This window comes from Notothenia rossii, assembly GCF_949606895.1.
Source record: "Notothenia rossii genome assembly, chromosome: 8".
Lineage (NCBI taxonomy): Eukaryota > Metazoa > Chordata > Actinopteri > Perciformes > Nototheniidae > Notothenia > Notothenia rossii.
This window is the reverse complement of record NC_136906.1, coordinates 81,605,315-81,625,778: the sequence shown is the minus strand read 5'-3', so window position 1 is coordinate 81,625,778 and position 20,464 is coordinate 81,605,315. Positions and strand designations below refer to the sequence as shown.

Below are 20,464 nucleotides of genomic sequence, written 5' to 3'. Positions count from 1 at the left end.
GCTGGAGAAACTTAACTTTAGCCATGAGTCAAAAAGATGATGGCCTCCTTACTAAGTATTATGCAAGACATTTCATGCCAGCCTGTCACTGGGTCTAACATGTACAGTATATGAGGCACAATGTGGTAAGGGCTTAATGCAAATGGATTAATGCATATGCAGATGGTGGACATGCTGTAACTTAACTTGTCTACTCTTCCATCATGACTGACAGCCAATACAATGTGCTGTAATTCAGATTTTAATACATTTTATTGGCAAAGATAGCCTAAAACACAAAATACAGTGGTTTCCAGCATTATCAAAACATTAAACACTTTTCAGTATTATTCAATACATCCTTTGTACTGAAGTATTCAAAAGTACAAATTACATGTTTGATATAAATGATTTGCTGTGGCCAAATGTTTTCATTGCATTTACAGACCCTTGTAACTCTCTGACACCACCCAATGAATGCACTGACTTGCTTGTAGAACCACGCTACACAAAATAGATAGCAACACCTATAAAAACTATTTTTAAAAAAGGGGCTACTGTATCGACATTTTAAAATTATATTTATAGAAAAGGCAGATTCTGTGAGCTGCAGCTGACCACGCCCCCCTGCAGGAGAGCGGAGCCTGCTCTGAGATCAGCTGCTGGGCTCTCAGAAGAGGGGGAGAAAAAGAGATCTCCCTCCTCCGTGTTTTATTCTTATAGAAGTAAGAAGATAAGTAATGTGGCAGAAACCCTCCTTTTTACGCAGCGGTCCAGACATAGATCTATCTATAGATACTTTCCAAGGTTTGACATAATGAATTGTGCTACTTTGAACGCAAGCAACGATGTTTTCAAATCTGTAATCAAAAACCTCCTCAAAAACACTGTTGAAGCAGTTCCTGCCGTTGCTACGTAGTTCAAACAGTAACAACGGACTATTTTTCTTAGCGGATGCATGTCAATTTAAGTCAATACATACAACTATTTTTTAAATCAATAAAATCATTTTCTAAATCCATAAAAGCATTTCAATTAATATTGGGAGTCATGTCGTTACTTTGTTGAAAATGTGGCCATGTAATAAGCGGGATAATTTGCACATTGCATAATGTGCCTTCATGCTGATCTAGATCCCTCCGCAAAACAAAAAAAAAGAACCAGCTCGTTCGCTGGCGCGAGCCAGCTCCCGTCGTTCACTTAAAAGAGCCAGCTCTTTTTTTGTGGTGCATGTTTGCTAAATGTTTAGACAAATTGCTCGTGTTACCGCCCTTACATGATAAACTCTTATTGCACTTTTGGCAACGAGCATTGTCCACATCGAGACGGGTAAAGTTTAACCACACCTCGGAGCGCATTCTCTCTGCCATCGTGTGTAACCTGCCCCGCCCATTCGCACACAGACGGGAGAGAGAGAGATCTCGTATGGATTGGAAAGATCGAAGATAATCATAGATGAATTCTGCAGTCTTTTTGCGTGTTAGAAACGGAGTTGGCGACACTAAAACTGCAATATGATGTTTGTGTAGCAATAACACATAAGACGTATATTTCTAAATGTCTTCAGTACCGATAAAAAGACCGCTAACGTCGGAGCTTAACGGTACCACGGTCTTTAATAATTCGGTACCCATCCCTATTGCTGTCACTGTTTAGCAGAAGGAGTTTCCCTCTCACGCTAAACTAAACTAAAGGAGTGATTCTGAAGCGTCCTCTCACCCATGGCCTCTCTGGTGTTGACGGTGGGAGACGGCAGAACTCTGGAGGGAGTCGCCTGAACGAAGCCCAGAGACGAGTTGGGGGTGAAGTGAGACAGGTTACAAGATCCTTCCTGAGACACTGAGAGACAGACAGGGGGAGAGAGAGACAGGTTACAAGATCCTTCCTGAGACACTGAGAGGGGGAGAGAGAGACAGGTTACAGGACCCTTCCTGAGAGACAGAGAGGGAGAGAGAGAGACAGGTTACAGGACCCTTCCTGAGAGGGAGAGAGGGAGAGAGAGACAGGTTACAGGACCCTTCCTGAGACACAGAGACGGGGAGAGAGAGAGAGAGAGACAGGTTACAGGACCCTTCCTGAAACATAGACAGGGTGAGAGAGAGACAGGTTACAGGACCCTTCCTGAAACATAGACAGGGTGAGAGAGAGACAGGTTACAGGATCCTTCCTGAGACACAGAGAGGGGGAGAGAGAGGGAGAGAGAGAGAGTGAGACAGGTTACAGGTTCCTTCCTGAGACACAGAGACGGACAGGGGGAGAGAGAGAGAAAGGTTACAAGATCCTTCCTGAGACACAGAGACAGACAGGGAGAGAGAGAGAGACAGACAGACAGAGAGAGAGACAGACAGAGGGACAAACAGACAGAGAGACAGACAGACAGAGAGAGAGGGAGAGAGACACAGAGACAGACGAGATGTTACAACTATACATAGCTTTGGCAAAACTGTATGTAAATATGGTCATGCTAATAAAGCTTTTGAGAGGGAGAGAGAGAGAGACAGACAGACAGACAGACAGAGACACAAAGAGAGAGAGACAGAGACACAGAGAGAGAGAGACAGAGACAGTCAGAAATACAAACAGGGTGTACTGGGCGTTTACTCACTGTTGAACCTCGCCTCAAACTCTGGGGGGTGAGCGGTTTCCCTGAGAGGAGAGAATATACAGAGAAAGGAATTAGAGAGGCTCTCTCTAAAGGTTTCTGTGCAGTCTCTAAACTGGATAACCAATCACAACAAAGCTGGCTAGCTAACCAATCAGAGCAGCTCTGGTTTCAGACAGACACTACATACTGACATCAGCAGGAGAGGACTCTTTAAAGTAGAGACACTACATACTGATATACACCTGAACATCAGCAGGAGAGGACTCTTTAAAGTAGAGACTCTACATACTGATATACACCTGAACATCAGCAGGAGAGGACTCTTTAAAGTAGAGACACTACATACTGATATACACCTGAACATCAGCAGGAGAGGACTCTTTAAAGTAGAGACACTACATACTGATATACACCTGAACATCAGCAGGAGAGGACTCTTTAAAGTAGAGACACTACATACTGATATACACCTGAACATCAGCAGGAGAGAACTCTTTAAAGTAGAGACACTACATACTGATATACACCTGAACATCAACAGGAGAGGACTCTTTAAAGTAGAGACACTACATACTGATATACACCTGAACATCAGCAGGAGAGGACTCTTTAAAGTAGAGACACTACATACTGATATACACCTGAACATCAGCAGGAGAGGACTCTTTAAAGTAGAGACACTACATACTGATATACACCTGAACATCAGCAGGAGAGGACTCTTTAAAGTAGAGACACTACATACTGATATACACCTGAACATCAGCAGGAGAGGACTCTTTAAAGTAGAGACACTACATACTGATATACACCTGAACATCAGCAGGAGAGGACTCTTTAAAGTAGAGACACTACATACTGATATACACCTGAACATCAGCAGGAGAGAACTCTTTAAAGTAGAGACACTACATACTGATATACACCTGAACATCAACAGGAGAGGACTCTTTAAAGTAGAGACACTACATACTGATATACACCTGAACATCAGCAGGAGAGGACTCTTTAAAGTAGAGACACTACATACTGATATACACCTGAACATCAGCAGGAGAGGACTCTTTAAAGTAGAGACACTACATACTGATATACACCTGAACATCAGCAGGAGAGGACTCTTTAAAGTAGAGACACTACATACTGATATACACCTGAACATCAGCAGGAGAGGACTCTTTAAAGTAGAGACACTACATACTGATATACACCTGAACATCAGCAGGAGAGGACTCTTTAAAGTAGAGACACTACATACTGATATACACCTGAACATCAGCAGGAGAGGACTCTTTAAAATAGAGACACTACACACTGATATACACCTGAACATCAGCAGGAGAGGACTCTTTAAAGTAGAGACACTACATACTGATATACACCTGAACATCAGCAGGAGAGGACTCTTTAAAGTAGAGACACTACACACTGATATACACCTGAACATCAGCAGGAGAGGACTCTTTAAAGTAGAGACACTACATACTGATATACACCTGAACATCAGCAGGAGAGGACTCTTTAAAGTAGAGACACTACATACTGATATACACCTGAACATCAGCAGGAGAGGACTCTTTAAAGTAGAGACACTACATACTGATATACACCTGAACATCAGCAGGAGAGGACTCTTTAAAGTAGAGACACTACACACTGATATACACCTGAACATCAGCAGGAGAGGACTCTTTAAAGTAGAGACACTACATACTGATATACACCTGAACATCAGCAGGAGAGAACTCTTTAAAGTAGAGACACTACATACTGATATACACCTGAACATCAGCAGGAGAGGACTCTTTAAAGTAGAGACACTACACACTGATATACACCTGAACATCAGCAGGAGAGGACTCTTTAAAGTAGAGACACTACATACTGATATACACCTGAACATCAGCAGGAGAGAACTCTTTAAAGTAGAGACACTACATACTGATATACACCTGAACATCAGCAGGAGAGGACTCTTTAAAGTAGAGACACTACACACTGATATACACCTGAACATCAGCAGGAGAGGACTCTTTAAAGTAGAGACACTACATACTGATATACACCTGAACATCAGCAGGAGAGAACTCTTTAAAGTAGAGACACTACATACTGATATACACCTGAACATCAGCAGGAGAGGACTCTTTAAAGTAGAGACACTACACACTGATATACACCTGAACATCAGCAGGAGAGGACTCTTTAAAGTAGAGACACTACATACTGATATACACCTGAACATCAGCAGGAGAGGACTCTTTAAAGTAGAGACACTACATACTGATATACACCTGAACATCAACAGGAGAGGACTCTTTAAAGTAGAGACACTACATACTGATATACACCTGAACATCAGCAGGAGAGAACTCTTTAAAGTAGAGACACTACATACTGATATACACCTGAACATCAACAGGAGAGGACTCTTTAAAGTAGAGACACTACATACTGATATACACCTGAACATCAGCAGGAGAGGACTCTTTAAAGTAGAGACACTACATACTGATATACACCTGAACATCAGCAGGAGAGGACTCTTTAAAGTAGAGACACTACATACTGATATACACCTGAACATCAGCAGGAGAGGACTCTTTAAAGTAGATACACTACATACTGATATACACCTGAACATCAGCAGGAGAGGACTCTTTAAAGTAGAGACACTACATACTGATATACACCTGAACATCAGCAGGAGAGAACTCTTTAAAGTAGAGACACTACATACTGATATACACCTGAACATCAGCAGGAGAGGACTCTTTAAAGTAGAGACACTACATACTGATATACACCTGAACATCAGCAGGAGAGGACTCTTTAAAGTAGAGACACTACATACTGATATACACCTGAACATCAGCAGGAGAGGACTCTTTAAAGTAGAGACACTACATACTGATATACACCTGGACATCAGCAGGAGAGGACTCTTTAAAGTAGAGACACTACATACTGATATACACCTGAATATCAGCAGGAGAGGACTCTTTAAAGTAGAGACACTACATACTGATATACACCTGAACATCAGCAGGAGAGGACTCTTTAAAGTAGAGACACTACATACTGATATACACCTGAATATCAGCAGGAGAGGACTCTTTAAAGTAGAGACACTACATACTGATATACACCTGAACATCAGCAGGAGAGGACTCTTTAAAGTAGAGACACTACATACTGATATACACCTGAACATCAGCAGGAGAGGACTCTTTAAAGTAGAGACACTACACACTGATATACACCTGAACATCAGCAGGAGAGGACTCTTTAAAGTAGAGACACTACATACTGATATACACCTGAACATCAGCAGGAGAGGACTCTTTAAAGTAGAGACACTACATACTGATATACACCTGAACATCAGCAGGAGAGGACTCTTTAAAGTAGAGACACTACATACTGATATACACCTGAACATCAGCAGGAGAGGACTCTTTAAAGTAGAGACACTACACACTGATATACACCTGAACATCAGCAGGAGAGGACTCTTTAAAGTAGAGACACTACATACTGATATACACCTGAACATCAGCAGGAGAGGACTCTTTAAAGTAGAGACACTACATACTGATATACACCTGAACATCAGCAGGAGAGGACTCTTTAAAGTAGATACACTACATACTGATATACACCTGAACATCAGCAGGAGAGGACTCTTTAAAGTAGAGACACTACATACTGATATACACCTGAACATCAGCAGGAGAGGACTCTTTAAAGTAGAGACACTACATACTGATATACACCTGAACATCAGCAGGAGAGGACTCTTTAAAGTAGAGACACTACATACTGATATACACCTGAACATCAGCAGGAGAGGACTCTTTAAAGTAGAGACACTACATACTGATATACACCTGAACATCAGCAGGAGAGGACTCTTTAAAGCATGGAGTCATGTCACAGTAGAGTCGATTTGTGTTAGGAATGATGGGCTCTGCTTTCAGACAGAGGGCAGTTTAATGCAGAACATCAGGAGTTACTCACTGCTGTGTGTCGTGGTTCTTCTCCTGATGGTTCTCTGGATCCTCCTGCATGAAAACTTCCGTGGAGGTGCATGCTGGTCCGTGCAGCGACACGTTCATCTTCTGCTCAGAGTTTGTGGATTGTGGTAAATACACGCTCCTGTCAGCGAGGACAGGTTCATGCTGGGAATCCTCTGTGGAAGAGGAGTAGGCTTCCTGGATGAAGGTGGGCTCGGTGTGAAGTCTCAGACTCAGAGAGCGTCTGCTGCTCAGACGAGGACGCACTGATGCATGCTGGGAAATATTAGGGAACAAACCGGGGTCTGATTCCACAACAGAGCGCTGCAGAAGAGAGGGAAAATGAAACACATCAGCATCAACATGTAGTAAAAGTAGAAGTACTCAGATCTTGTTCTTGAGTAAAAGAAGAAGTACTCAGATCTTGTACTTGAGTAAAAGTAGAAGTACTCAGATCTTGTACTTGAGTAAAAGTAGAAGTACTCAGATCTTGTACTTGAGTAAAAGTAGAAGTACTCAGATCTTGTACTTGAGTAAAAGTAGAAGTACTCAGATCTTGTACTTGAGTGAAAGTAGAAGTACTCAGATCTTGTACTTGAGTAAAAGTAGAAGTACTCAGATCTTGTACTTGAGTAAAAGTAGAAGTACTCAGATCTTGTACTTGAGTGAAAGTAGAAGTACTCAGATCTTGTACTTGAGTAAAAGTAGAAGTACTCAGATCTTGTACTTGAGTAAAAGTAGAAGTACTCAGATCTTGTTCTTGAGTAAAAGTAGAAGTACTCAGATCTTGTACTTGAGTAAAAGTAGAAGTACTCAGATCTTGTACTTGAGTAAAAGTAGAAGTACTCAGATCTTGTACTTGAGTAAAAGTAGAAGTACTCAGATCTTGTACTTGAGTTAAAGTAGAAGTACTCAGATCTTGTTCTTGAGTAAAAGAAGAAGTACTCAGATCTTGTACTTGAGTAAAAGTAGAAGTACTCAGATCTTGTACTTGAGTAAAAGTAGAAGTACTCAGATCTTGTACTTGAGTAAAAGTAGAAGTACTCAGATCTTGTACTTGAGTAAAAGTAGAAGTACTCAGATCTTGTACTTGAGTGAAAGTAGAAGTACTCAGATCTTGTACTTGAGTAAAAGTAGAAGTACTCAGATCTTGTACTTGAGTAAAAGTAGAAGTACTCAGATCTTGTACTTGAGTGAAAGTAGAAGTACTCAGATCTTGTACTTGAGTAAAAGTAGAAGTACTCAGATCTTGTACTTGAGTAAAAGTAGAAGTACTCAGATCTTGTTCTTGAGTAAAAGTAGAAGTACTCAGATCTTGTACTTGAGTAAAAGTAGAAGTACTCAGATCTTGTACTTGAGTAAAAGTAGAAGTACTCAGATCTTGTACTTGAGTAAAAGTAGAAGTACTCAGATCTTGTACTTGAGTAAAAGTAGAAGTACTCAGATCTTGTACTTGAGTAAAAGTAGAAGTACTCAGATCTTGTACTTGAGTAAAAGTAGAAGTACCAGAGTGTAGGAATACTCGGTAACAGTAAAAGAACAGCATTCAAAATGTTCCTCAAGTGAAAGTAGAAAAGTATTCTCATCAAAATATAGTGAAAGACAGTAAAAGTAGTCATTGTGCAGATTGGTCCATTTCAGAATAATAGATATGATATGTTTTATAATGATTGATCATGAAAGTGTTCTCAAAGCTGCTAAAGGTGCAGCTAGTTTGAATGACTTTGTATACTGCAGGGTAGCTGGTGGATTTACTCCAGGTGGAACTAAAGTCTGATTTAACACTTGATTAGATTTCACATCATTCATCCACATCTGTGAAGTAACTGAAGGTATTAAAGTAATGCTGTCAAAATTATCGCTTTAACGGCGGTAATTAATTTTTTGAATTAATTGCGTTAAAATATTTAACGCATTTAACGCATGTGCAGAATGGCCCGCCCCATACATCCCACCAGTGACAGCGCTGGGGTATGGCTGGGGTAGGCTACAGCCATACCAAGAAATGGCTTAGCCCCACCTTAGCCCCACCTTAGCCCCACCATGAAAAACAAGTAACAAAATAAAGTCCGCCAACTCGCGGAGTAAATCACACAGACAGCAGTTAGTAAGATTGATTTCAGTAGCCACTTGTCTGGAAATACCGAAGACTAGAAACGGTTTTGAAAACTTTTGTCACGTAGTGATCATCTTCTCAATAGAACATCTTTGATAATGTCTTCTGGCCAATCAGAATCAAGATAACGGCGTGGTGTTGTTGCAGGAAGTCCTGACGGAGAATACTTTTGCTGTAGTACAGGGGTGCACATAACTGGTACGCAGGTTATGTGCGTGATCTGAAAAGTTCACCATGTGCCTCTGAACTGCAGTGGAGCAGCATAAAGTGGAAATACTCAAGTAAAGTACAAGTACCTCCAACTGTACTTCAGTCCAGTAGGAACAGATGTAAGGCTCACCCTGTGCTCTGCCGGCTGGACGCTCAATCCTCCAAAGTTCTGCAGCTGGTCTTCCTCTTCCTTCTTCTTCCTCATCTCCTCCTCATCTAGAGAACAAAAGGGAAAGGCTAGAACAGAATGAACCTAGCAGATACTGCTGCATATAAAATAGAAACATATCGACTAGAGAGAAGAGACTCCCTCTGGACTTTGGGATTTTAGCCTTTGCAGACCATTCACATGCAGAGAAAGCTTTAACACACCACAGGAGAGGGAACCCCCAGAAGAGCCACAGAGCAACATCTAATATGTATCTGTTCACTTCAGTGTCTGCAGCTTGACGTATGATCAGTTCCTCACCCCTCTCTCGCTCCATCTCGGCTTGTTTCGCTCGGATCTTCTCAAAGTACTTCCTGGCTCGGACCTCCTCGAAGCAAAGTTCAGATCCTTCACAAATCAGATCCTCCGTATTATACTGAGAAACCGTCTGAACGCCCGATCTCTGAGAGGAGGGGAGCGTCCCCGAGTTCTCGGAGCGAGAAACTCTGCAGAGGACGACACGTACACACGTTATTGTGAAGGCAGGTTGACTCATTCAGCACCTTTCAACACAACGTGCTTTACAAAAGACATTAAGAGCATAACACACATTCAAAAGATATTAAAACACGAGTAACACATGAAGACAAGTTACAGTGCGACACGAGTAACACATGAAGACAAGTTACAGTGCGACACGAGTAACACATGAAGACAAGTTACAGTGCGACACGAGTAACACATGAAGACAAGTTACAGTGCGACACGAGTAACACATGAAGACAAGTTACAGTGCGACACGAGTAACACATGAAGACAAGTTACAGTGCGACACGAGTAACACATGAAGACAAGTTACAGTGCGACACGAGTAACACATGAAGACAAGTTACAGTGCGACACGAGTAACACATGAAGACAAGTTACAGTGCGACACGAGTAACACATGAATACAAGTTACAGTGCGACACGAGTAACACATGAAGACAAGTTACAGTGCGACACGAGTAACACATGAAGACAAGTTACAGTGCGACACGAGTAACACATGAAGACAAGTTACAGTGCGACACGAGTAACACATGAAGACAAGTTACAGTGCGACACGAGTAACACATGAATACAAGTTACAGTGCGACACGAGTAACACATGAAGACAAGTTACAGTGCGACACGAGTAACACATGAAGACAAGTTACAGTGCGACACGAGTAACACATGAAGACAAGTTACAGTGCGACACGAGTAACACATGAAGACAAGTTACAGTGCGACACGAGTAACACATGAAGACAAGTTACAGTGCGACACGAGTAACACATGAAGACAAGTTACAGTGCGACACGAGTATCACATGAAGACAAGTTACAGTGTGACACGAGTATCACATGAAGACAAGTTACAGTGCGACACGAGTAACACATGAAGACAAGTTACAGTGCGACACGAGTAACACATCAAGACAAGTTACAGTGCGACACGAGTAACACATGAAGACAAGTTACAGTGCGACACGAGTAACACATCAAGACAAGTTACAGTGCGACACGAGTAACACATGAAGACAAGTTACAGTGCGACACGAGTAACACATGAAGACAAGTTACAGTGCGACACGAGTAACACATGAAGACAAGTTACAGTGCGACACGAGTAACACATGAAGACAAGTTACAGTGCGACACGAGTAACACATCAAGACAAGTTACAGTGCGACACGAGTAACACATGAAGACAAGTTACAGTGCGACACGAGTAACACATGAAGACAAGTTACAGTGCGACACGAGTAACACATGAAGACAAGTTACAGTGCGACACGAGTAACACATCAAGACACGTTACAGTGCGACACGAGTAACATATGAAGACAAGTTACAGTGCGACACGAGTAACACATGAAGACAAGTTACAGTGCGACACGAGTAACACATGAAGACAAGTTACAGTGCGACACGAGTAACACATGAAGACAAGTTACAGTGCGACACGAGTAACACATGAAGACAAGTTACAGTGCGACACGAGTAACACATGACTACAAGTTACAGTGCGACACGAGTAACACATGAAGACAAGTTACAGTGCGACACGAGTAACACATGAATACAAGTTACAGTGCGACACGAGTAACACATGAATACAAGTTACAGTGCGACACGAGCAACACATGAAGACAAGTTACAGCGCGACACGAGTAACACATGAATACAAGTTACAGTGCGACACGAGTAACACATGAAGACAAGTTACAGTGCGACACGAGTAACACATGAAGACAAGTTACAGTGCGACACGAGTAACACATGAAGACAAGTTACAGTGCGACACGAGTAACACATGAAGACAAGTTACAGTGCGACACGAGTAACACATGAAGACAAGTTACAGTGTGACACGAGTAACACATGAATACAAGTTACAGTGCGACACGAGTAACACATGAAGACAAGTTACAGTGCGAGATGTGAAAAGCCTTCAGCCTGGATTTAGAGTTGCAGCGGAAACACATTATAAACATTCAGATAATAAACCATGAATAACTTGTATAATCAACCCGTTATACGGCTCCTACAGTATTATATATGTTTGTATTGCCTTTATCTTCTAAAAAACATCTTGCCATCATTCATTCGTCAAATCACAAAACGTCTCATCTTTGTTGGCGGTTTTTAGGAACACAGATGTTTTTCACTTCACCCTCTGAGGTCGAGTTTTCCGCACTCTCGCGGGAATATCTCCACAACGGAGCGATCTGAATGTTCACTTTGAACTGCACGATAACGCCCAGCGCCACACCTTCGTCACACATGGTGCCGCTTGTTTCTGCCATTTTCAGGCGCTTAGTAATCTATTCTAGAAAAAATACGTTTTTTATTTTCTTTCACGTAGCGTATAAACAAACAATGGACGTCTTTTATGAACATTTATCCATTACGGAAGTAGACCGAGATGTTTTAGGAGTTAGATGGAGATTATTAGATTTATTTTGTACTTATTGTCTCATAACTATTTCCATGTGGCATCCCTGTAACATACATATGCTAATAGCTTAGCTTGTTATGCAAACAAACATGTATATTACTTGACTGTGCAGCACAGGGTTCATAGCATAATAGCATCTTTACAAAAAAAGCCCAGGCGAGCCAAACATATGAAAAAAGAGCTTTGACCTCAGAGAGTTAACACGTTCATGGTGCTTTAGTCTCTGCATCAAAAACACAAAAACACACGGGACAGAAAACAGATGTAAAAACAGAGCGTTACTCACGTAATGGAGGTTACAATCCCACTTGGTGGACACTCAGCAGACGCCTGCAACACAGAATCAGATCATTACCATTAGAGCAGTGGTTCCCCACCTTTTTGAACTCAGGGCCCACTTAAGAATAAAAACTCTTAATCAGAGGCCCACATTCAACTATAAACAATACGGACGCTAAATAAAGTTCTGGTCGATTCAGAACATGTGACACGTTGTTAATCCAGTAGAATAGACTGCTGTCAAGGACTGTAATGACCGTTGATAAGGACTGTAATGACCGTTGCTAAGGACTGTAATAACCGTTGCTAAGGACTGTAATAACCGTTGCGGACTGTAATGACCATTTCTAAGGACTGTAATGACACTGTAATGACCGTTGCTAAGGACTGTAATGACCGTTGCTAAGGACTGTAATGACCGTTGCTAAGGACTGTAATGACCGTTGCAAAGGACTGTAATGACCGTTAATAAGGACTGTAATGACCGTTGCTAAGGACTGTAATGACCGTTGCTAAGGACTGTAATGACCGTTGCAAAGGACTGTAATGACCGTTGCAAAGGACTGTAATGACCGTCGCTAAGGACTGTAATGACACTGTAATGACCGTTGATAAGGACTTTAATGACCGTTGCTAAGGACTGTAATGACTGTTGCTAAGGACTGTAATGACCGTTGCTAAGGACTGCAATGACTGTTGCTAAGGAGGATTGAGAAAGGAAAAGAGGTTCCAATAAAAAAAAATCTTAATAATAAAAATCCAAATGTTTTTCTTTATTTTTCAATATCGCGATAAATATCGTACCGTGAGTTTTTGGTATCGTTACATCCCTAGTAACGACCGTTGCTGAGGACTGTAACGACCGTTGATAAGGACTGTAACGACCGTTGCTAAGGACTGTAATGACCGTTGCTAAGGACTGCAATGACCGTTGCTAAGGAGGATCAAGAAAGGAAAAGAGGTTCCAATAAAAAAAAATCTTAATAATAAAAATGTTTCCACACAAATCGTAAGGTTTTGCAAAATATTTGGCGGCAAATATTGAATTTAAATGTACACCCTTTAATATTTTATTAGGGCTTTTAGATGAAGACCGCACACAGTTAATAAACAAAACTATTCTTCTGGCTAAAATACATATTTTTAAAAGTCAATCAAGGAGTAATCTTAAATTTAAGGTGTTTTGAAGAGTAGATTAGTGGTGGCTCAAAACGCCATGAAATGGGAAATAATCAGCTCTAACGAAGAGTGGGATTAAAGGAACAATAGATATGCTTGCCATGTTGTGTTTTTGGTTGCCATTTTTGTTTGTGAAATGTTGAAGTGATTTTCTTCTGTTGTTGTCTGAGATGGGAATGTCATCTCCTACATGTTATTGTTATGTCCATGTTTGGGTCCTGTACGTGTCAGGATCTTTTTCCAGTAAAATGTCAAGGATTCAAGGCTTTTATTGTCATTGGTACATCAGTGCTTCAGTGTAGATATATCAATGACATTCTTAGGTGTAGGCTCCTCTAACAGAACACAATAAAAAATATTAATAATTCAGGTAAATTAAATTAAATAGAATATAATTGAAACAGTGCAGAATAGTCTATAGACAGTAATTGGAATATTGATATATATGAGTTGCAAAAAAAGTAACGACGCCTCGCTGCAAGTTATCCCTCTTATCACGCGGCCACATACAAACCAAACTAAAGACTCCACTCCCAATGTTGATTCAAATCATTTTCTGGACTTGAAAATGATCGGATTGCTTCCAATAAGAAAATACTGCACTACTGTCATATAGAGCTCTGAAATGAACCAATCGACCAATCGGAATCGAGTGTAATAAAGTGTGTTAAATTGTTAAGGATAATATTGAAAGTCACACACCTTGTACTGAGCAGCGGGTTCTCGTTGAGAGGACATCTGGTTTGTCAGGTTGGAGTTTTGCAATGGTGTACGACTTGCTGCTTTACAACAAAAACATGGAATTAAAACAGTTAAAGGCGGATATGATAAATCCACTGTAAATAATTAAAGGTCTCCTATTATGCAAAATCCACTTCTCCATGTCTTTTTCTACATCAACTCTGTCATAACGATGTTTTGTCTTGTGTAACCATTAGCCAATCAGCAACCAAGGTAACCACCCCCCCTTATCACCTGAATCTCCTAGAGCACCTTTGGCGCGAACTAGAACTTAGTTCATGAGAACCTTTTCCCCCCCTTTCAGTCCCTGCTAGAGAGCAGGGACTTTCATGCGAGAAAAAGGTTCCCATTTCTGATTGTCTGGGTGGATTGCAAACCGCGCCCCGTAAAACTCTGAAAAGTTTGGGGAATCCACCATTTTATTATCCTCGCATTAGCATTATTAGCATTAGCCCAGCGCACAAACGCAGAAAGACTAACTTATGGCAACACAAAAGAAAACATGGGAGCGGTGGAGATGAGGAGGTGTCGGCGTTCTGGCGATTTACTCGGAAGGCTTCAGTAGAAGCTGCTGGGAGTCCCAGCAGCTTCTACTGAAGCCTTCCCCAACTCCGGAGACTTGGGGTGGCAGTATACGCCGTGAAGTTGTTTGCGGCATGCCAGTAAACCCAAAGCAGAAGAAGAAGAAGGGACGTCAGCGGCTTCATTTGCCTAATCTTCCCTCAGGGACTTATTCCGGTGTGAACGCGATCTGTACTTAGTTCATGAGAACTAAAGAGTTCTCATGAACTAAGTACGGCAAAGGACTTGGTGTGAAAGCGCCCATTGTGTTCTTTGTAACCAAATGTCTCTCTGAGGGGCGTGGGGAGGGGCTACTTATTTTCATCTAAAGTAACAGACAGAGAATCAGCACTTTTGAAACAGGGCTGAAACAGAGGGCATTATGGGTAATGCTGCAATGATCTGTTTGGTGTTTCAGCCAATCAGAGACAGGCTCTGGATATATCTGAGAGCTGTGATATATTGATGAAAACAGAATAATAGGGGACCTTTAAGGAAAGTAAAGCACTCCTCTCACCTGATACTGGAGCCTGGATTTGGTTTCTGATTTGAAACTGCCTGCAGATCAGATCACATTTTAATTAATATTTTTATGGATCAATTGCAAAATCAAAAGGCAACTTTATTGTCAATCTTTCAGTTTGTGTGTACAGAGAGATCGAAATACCGTTTCCCACAATACAGAATACGAAAATAAATGTATATAAAAAAAAATATTAAGTAAGTCAAGAATAACAGTTATTATTTATTATTCCCCAGGTACGTATTTCTGTGTTTCCTGCAGAGGTGGGAAGTAGTTTAGTACAAATACTTTGTTACTGTACTTTTTTAAGTACATTTTTCTGGTATCAGTACTTTACTCAACTACTTATTTTTCTGATGACTTTTTACTTTCTACTTCTTACATGTTGAACACAAATACCTGTACTTTCTACTTCTTACATGTTGAACTCAAATACCTGTACTTTCTACTTCTTACATGTTGAACTCAAATACCTGTACTTTCTACTTCTTACATGTTGAACACAAATACCTGTACTTTCTACTTCTTACATGTTGAACACAAATACCTGTACTTTCTACTTCTTACATGTTGAACTCAAATACCTGTACTTTCTACTTCTTACATGTTGAACTCAAATACCTGTACTTTCTACTTCTTACATGTTGAACTCAAATACCTGTACTTTCTACTTCTTACATGTTGAACACAAATACCTGTACTTTCTACTTCTTACATGTTGAACTCAAATACCTGTACTTTCTACTTCTTACATGTTGAACTCAAATACCTGTACTTTCTACTTCTTACATGTTGAACTCAAATACCTGTACTTTCTACTTCTTACATGTTGAACACAAATACCTGTACTTTCTACTTCTTACATGTTGAACACAAATACCTGTACTTTCTACTTCTTACATGTTGAACTCAAATACCTGTACTTTCTACTTCTTACATGTTGAACTCAAATACCTGTACTTTCTACTTCTTACATGTTGAACACAAATACCTGTACTTTCTACTTCTTACATGTTGAACACAAATACCTGTACTTTCTACTTCTTACATGTTGAACTCAAATACCTGTACTTTCTACTTCTTACATGTTGAACACAAATACCTGTACTTTCTACTTCTCTCATTTTCCAAACAGGCTGGTTCCTTTAGTCTGAATGTGTGTTTGGTGGCGTGATCATTATTATTTAGAGTCATTGCGTGCCTATTGATTTGAACACGATCCGTGTATCCATCATTTCCTGGTCTTCTCTAAAGAAGAGGGACCAATGGAAACGTTGTCATGTTGCCGTTGGTCACCATGGAAACATTCATTAGCTAACAATGACATTATTGTTCTATTAATATAAAGGGAGGTCAGGTACTCTTTAAAACAGCTGCTAGTTATGGGTACTTTTTACTGAAGTACATTTCAAAGTTCTTTACTTTGACTTGAGTAAAGAAGTTTAGTCAGTGCTTCTACTTTCACCAGAGTATTTTTAAACATGAGTATCTGTACTTCTACTTGAGTGAAGGATGTGTGTACTTGTACCATCTCTCTGTGTACCTGTGTTCGTTGAGCACGGTTTCTGCGGGCTGAGCTTGGTTCTCTAAAGCTTTCTGGAAAACAGCCTCGGCCTGTTCGATCTTCCCGTTCTCCTCAAACTGTTTCGCCCAGGAAACGTAAAACGCCGCCGTCCTCGTGCCGACTCCTTTACTGAAAACGTGATTGTACACGGCCGCCGGATCCGGGTAAAAGCTCGCCTGAAACACAGAGGGACAGTGAAGGAAACGCTAGTTTGAGTACGGGTAACAACATGTAGAAGTATTACAGATGTATAATGGAGCTGCGACTGTTTCTCAGAGTGTGAGGTGTTTTAAAAAGTCAGGAAACAGCATTTTATTTGACAGTTTGACAGGAAAACGAACTTTAAACGGTAGATGAATTATCCAAATATGTGCTTTTCTATACGTGGCCATGTAAGCCTGAATAGCAAACTGTGGAAGTTACTCATTGTTTTTTTGTTGATTATCTTTCGCTTGATTTTCAGATTAACGAGAAAATGGGAAAAACAGGAAATGTTGATCTTTGAGACGTCTGACAAATGTTTTTCTTTCATATCTCTTGCCTGAACTTTAACGATTATCAAAATAGTAGATGATATTCCAGAGAGACTCACACATCTGATGCAGTAGTTGACATATCGGAAGTCATTTGCGTATTTCTCCACGTTCAGAAATTCCTGCACCAGACGGTCCAGAGCCTGAGACAGTTCATGGACTGCATCCTGGGACTCCATGTACACCACGAGCCTGAACACAGACAACACATCAATATAAAGAGGAGATATCACTATAGAGAGAAGGACACAGAGGAGATATCACTATAGAGAGAAGGACACAGAGGAGATATCACTATAGAGAGAAGGACACAGAGGAGATATCACTATAGAGAGAAGGACACAGAGGAGATATCACTATAGAGAGAAGGACACAGAGGAGATATCACTATAGAGAGAAGGACACAGAGGAGATATCACTATAGAGAGAAGGACACAGAGGAGATATCACTATAGAGAGAAGGACACAGAGGAGATATCACTATAGAGAGAAGGACACAGAGGAGATATCACTATAGAGAGAAGTACACAGAGGAGATATCACTATAGAGAGAAGGACACAGAGAATATATCACTATAGAGAGAAGGACACAGAGGAGATATCACTATAGAGAGAAGGACACAGAGGAGATATCACTATAGAGAGAAGGACACAGAGGAGATATCACTATAGAGAGAAGGACACAGAGGAGATATCACTATAGAGAGAAGGACACAGAGGAGATATCACTATAGAGAGAAGTACACAGAGGAGATATCACTATAGAGAGAAGGACACAGAGGAGATATCACTATAGAGAGAAGGACACAGAGGAGATATCACTATAGAGAGAAGGACACAGAGGAGATATCACTATAGAGAGAAGGACACAGAGGACATATCACTATAGAGAGAAGGACACAGAGGAGATATCACTATAGAGAGAAGGACACAGAGGAGATATCACTATAGAGAGAAGGACACAGAGGATATATCACTATAGAGAGAAGGACACAGAGGAGATATCACTATAGAGAGAAGGACACAGAGGAGATATCACTATAGAGAGAAGGACACAGAGGAGATATCACTATAGAGAGAAGGACACAGAGAATATATCACTATAGAGAGAAGTACACAGAGAGGGAAGATAGACAGATATTTGTATCTTATATTCTGATTGAAATGTAAAAGCATTAGCTAATGCTAATTTCAGATTACTCACGAGCCCCAATGATCCAGAGGGTCGTCTCCTGTATACGAACTCATGCTTTTCTCAAACAACCTAAACCAGGGAAGAGGGGACATTAAGAAGAGACAGCGACACAAACAGAGATTCACTTTAAAACAGGGAGGTTTTACTTGAGTAAAAGTAGAAGTACTCAGATCTTGTACTTGAGTAAAAGTAGAAGTACTCAGATCTTGTTCTTGAGTAAAAGTAGAAGTACCAGAGTGTAGGAATACTATGTTACAGTACAATTCTTGCATTCAAAATGTTCCTCAAGTAAAAGTAGAAAAGTATTCTCATCAAAATATAGTGAAAGTAGCGACAGTAAAAGTAGTCGTTGTGCAGATTGGTCCATTTCAGAATAATATATATGATATGTTTTATAATCATTGATCATGAAAGTGTTCTCAAAGCTGGTAAAGGTGCAGCTAGTTTGAATGACTTTGTATACTGCAGGGTAGCTTGTGGATTTACTCCAGGTGGAACTAAAGTCTGATTCAACACTTGGTTAGATTTCACATCATTCATCCACATCTGTGAAGTAACTAAAGGTATTAAGTACATGTAGTGGAGTAGAAGTACAAGGTAACATAACATTGAAATACTCAAGTAAAGTACAAGTACCTCTAAATTGTAAATGTACGTAGTTACTTTACAACACTGCTGTATCCGTTGATTACATTCAGAGAGCTAGCCGTTAGCATCAAGCTAATACCGGGAAACGTTAAAGACAACAAATGCTGACTTACTGCATATAAGAAAGAGTATCCATTCTGCATTCAGTTTAAAGCCAAAGTCCTTAAAGTCCGGAATGTCTTGTGGTTGTTTCCGAAAATGTAAGTGTTATATTGTAGTAGTTTTTTACTTGCATCGTTTGTTTCTCTGGCCTGTTGCCGTTTCTGACACATTTGAATTTTCGCGCTCGGCCAATAACAACGCGAGAATTCCAACGTGCGTCGATAAGCCCCGCCCACACGAGTGACGAAGGTCCGGTGTAAAAAAAACGAAATAAAAGATTAAAAAATACACAAGATATCCTAAAATGATCAAAATCAAAGATGGTTTTCCGTCACGGCAGCAGAGGTAAGACATTGCATATGAAGGAGAAGTAAATACAAATGGATTACAATAATGATATACATATTAAAACATAAACAAAATTCCCAAAACAGTCAATATATATAAATAATGAGGGATAACAAGCCCCATAAATCAATGTATTTCCCCCATTCACAACATCTCAATATTCAGTATAGGCTCTATTTACCTATCTATACTATGAGCTCTCATTAGGGATTCATTATTATACATTCAGTAGTAAACATGTCCCAAACTATCTTATAACAATGTATGAACATTGGTAACAAATGTGTGTGTGTGTGTGTGTATGTGTGTGTGTATGTGTGTGTGTGTGTGTGTGTGTGTGTGTGTCTGTGTGTCTTTGTGTGTGTGTGTGTGTGTATGTGTGTGTGTGTATGTGTGTATGTGTGTGTGTGTGTGTGTGTCTGTGTGTCTTTGTGTGTGTGTCTTTTAGTTAGGGGGGGGGAGCTCTGGGTCCTACGGCCCATGGTGTGGCTGGCTCAGGCTCCCTCCACCCTGTTGTTCTTTTTGGCCAGTCCTCCAGACCTTTTTCATTTTGGATTGGCTTGTTTAAAGAAAGACATCTCAATAAAAGTGAAAGGTACTTGTTAACTCTTCTGGCTGTTTGGTCTATTCTCGATGTTGCGGGTCTCAGCGTGAGCCGCTACAGCTGTGTGGAAGTTGTAACATTTCCCAAACTGGAATCAATAAAGTACTTCTGATCTTCTCGTTGTGCTA

The 20,464-nt window shown here is 40.6% G+C and overlaps 1 protein-coding gene across 9 annotated transcripts in view; it reads right to left on the bottom strand.

Annotated features, from left to right (window-relative positions):
• bub1 (BUB1 mitotic checkpoint serine/threonine kinase) overlaps nt 1-19,561 on the bottom strand; it is a 34,296-nt gene extending 14,735 nt beyond the window's left edge. For 8 of the 9 annotated variants that reach the window (XM_079646375.1, XM_079646367.1, XM_079646369.1 and 5 more), the window contains exons 1-12: nt 19,396-19,561; nt 18,644-18,703; nt 17,499-17,631; nt 16,886-17,082; nt 15,337-15,377; nt 14,220-14,299; nt 12,346-12,389; nt 9,396-9,580; nt 9,057-9,142; nt 6,605-6,924; nt 2,585-2,625; nt 1,699-1,818 (exon numbers count right to left, since the gene is read on the bottom strand). In XM_079646375.1, the coding sequence (XP_079502501.1) occupies nt 1,699-1,818; nt 2,585-2,625; nt 6,605-6,924; nt 9,057-9,142; nt 9,396-9,580; nt 12,346-12,389; nt 14,220-14,299; nt 15,337-15,377; nt 16,886-17,082; nt 17,499-17,631; nt 18,644-18,703; nt 19,396-19,418 (1,330 nt within the window). In that variant the 5' untranslated portion in view covers nt 19,419-19,561. The remainder of the gene's footprint in view (nt 1-1,698; nt 1,819-2,584; nt 2,626-6,604; nt 6,925-9,056; nt 9,143-9,395; nt 9,581-12,345; nt 12,390-14,219; nt 14,300-15,336; nt 15,378-16,885; nt 17,083-17,498; nt 17,632-18,643; nt 18,704-19,395) is intronic. The other variant, XM_079646368.1, reaches the window with a different exon arrangement.
• Nucleotides 19,562-20,464: the final 903 nt, after the last annotated feature.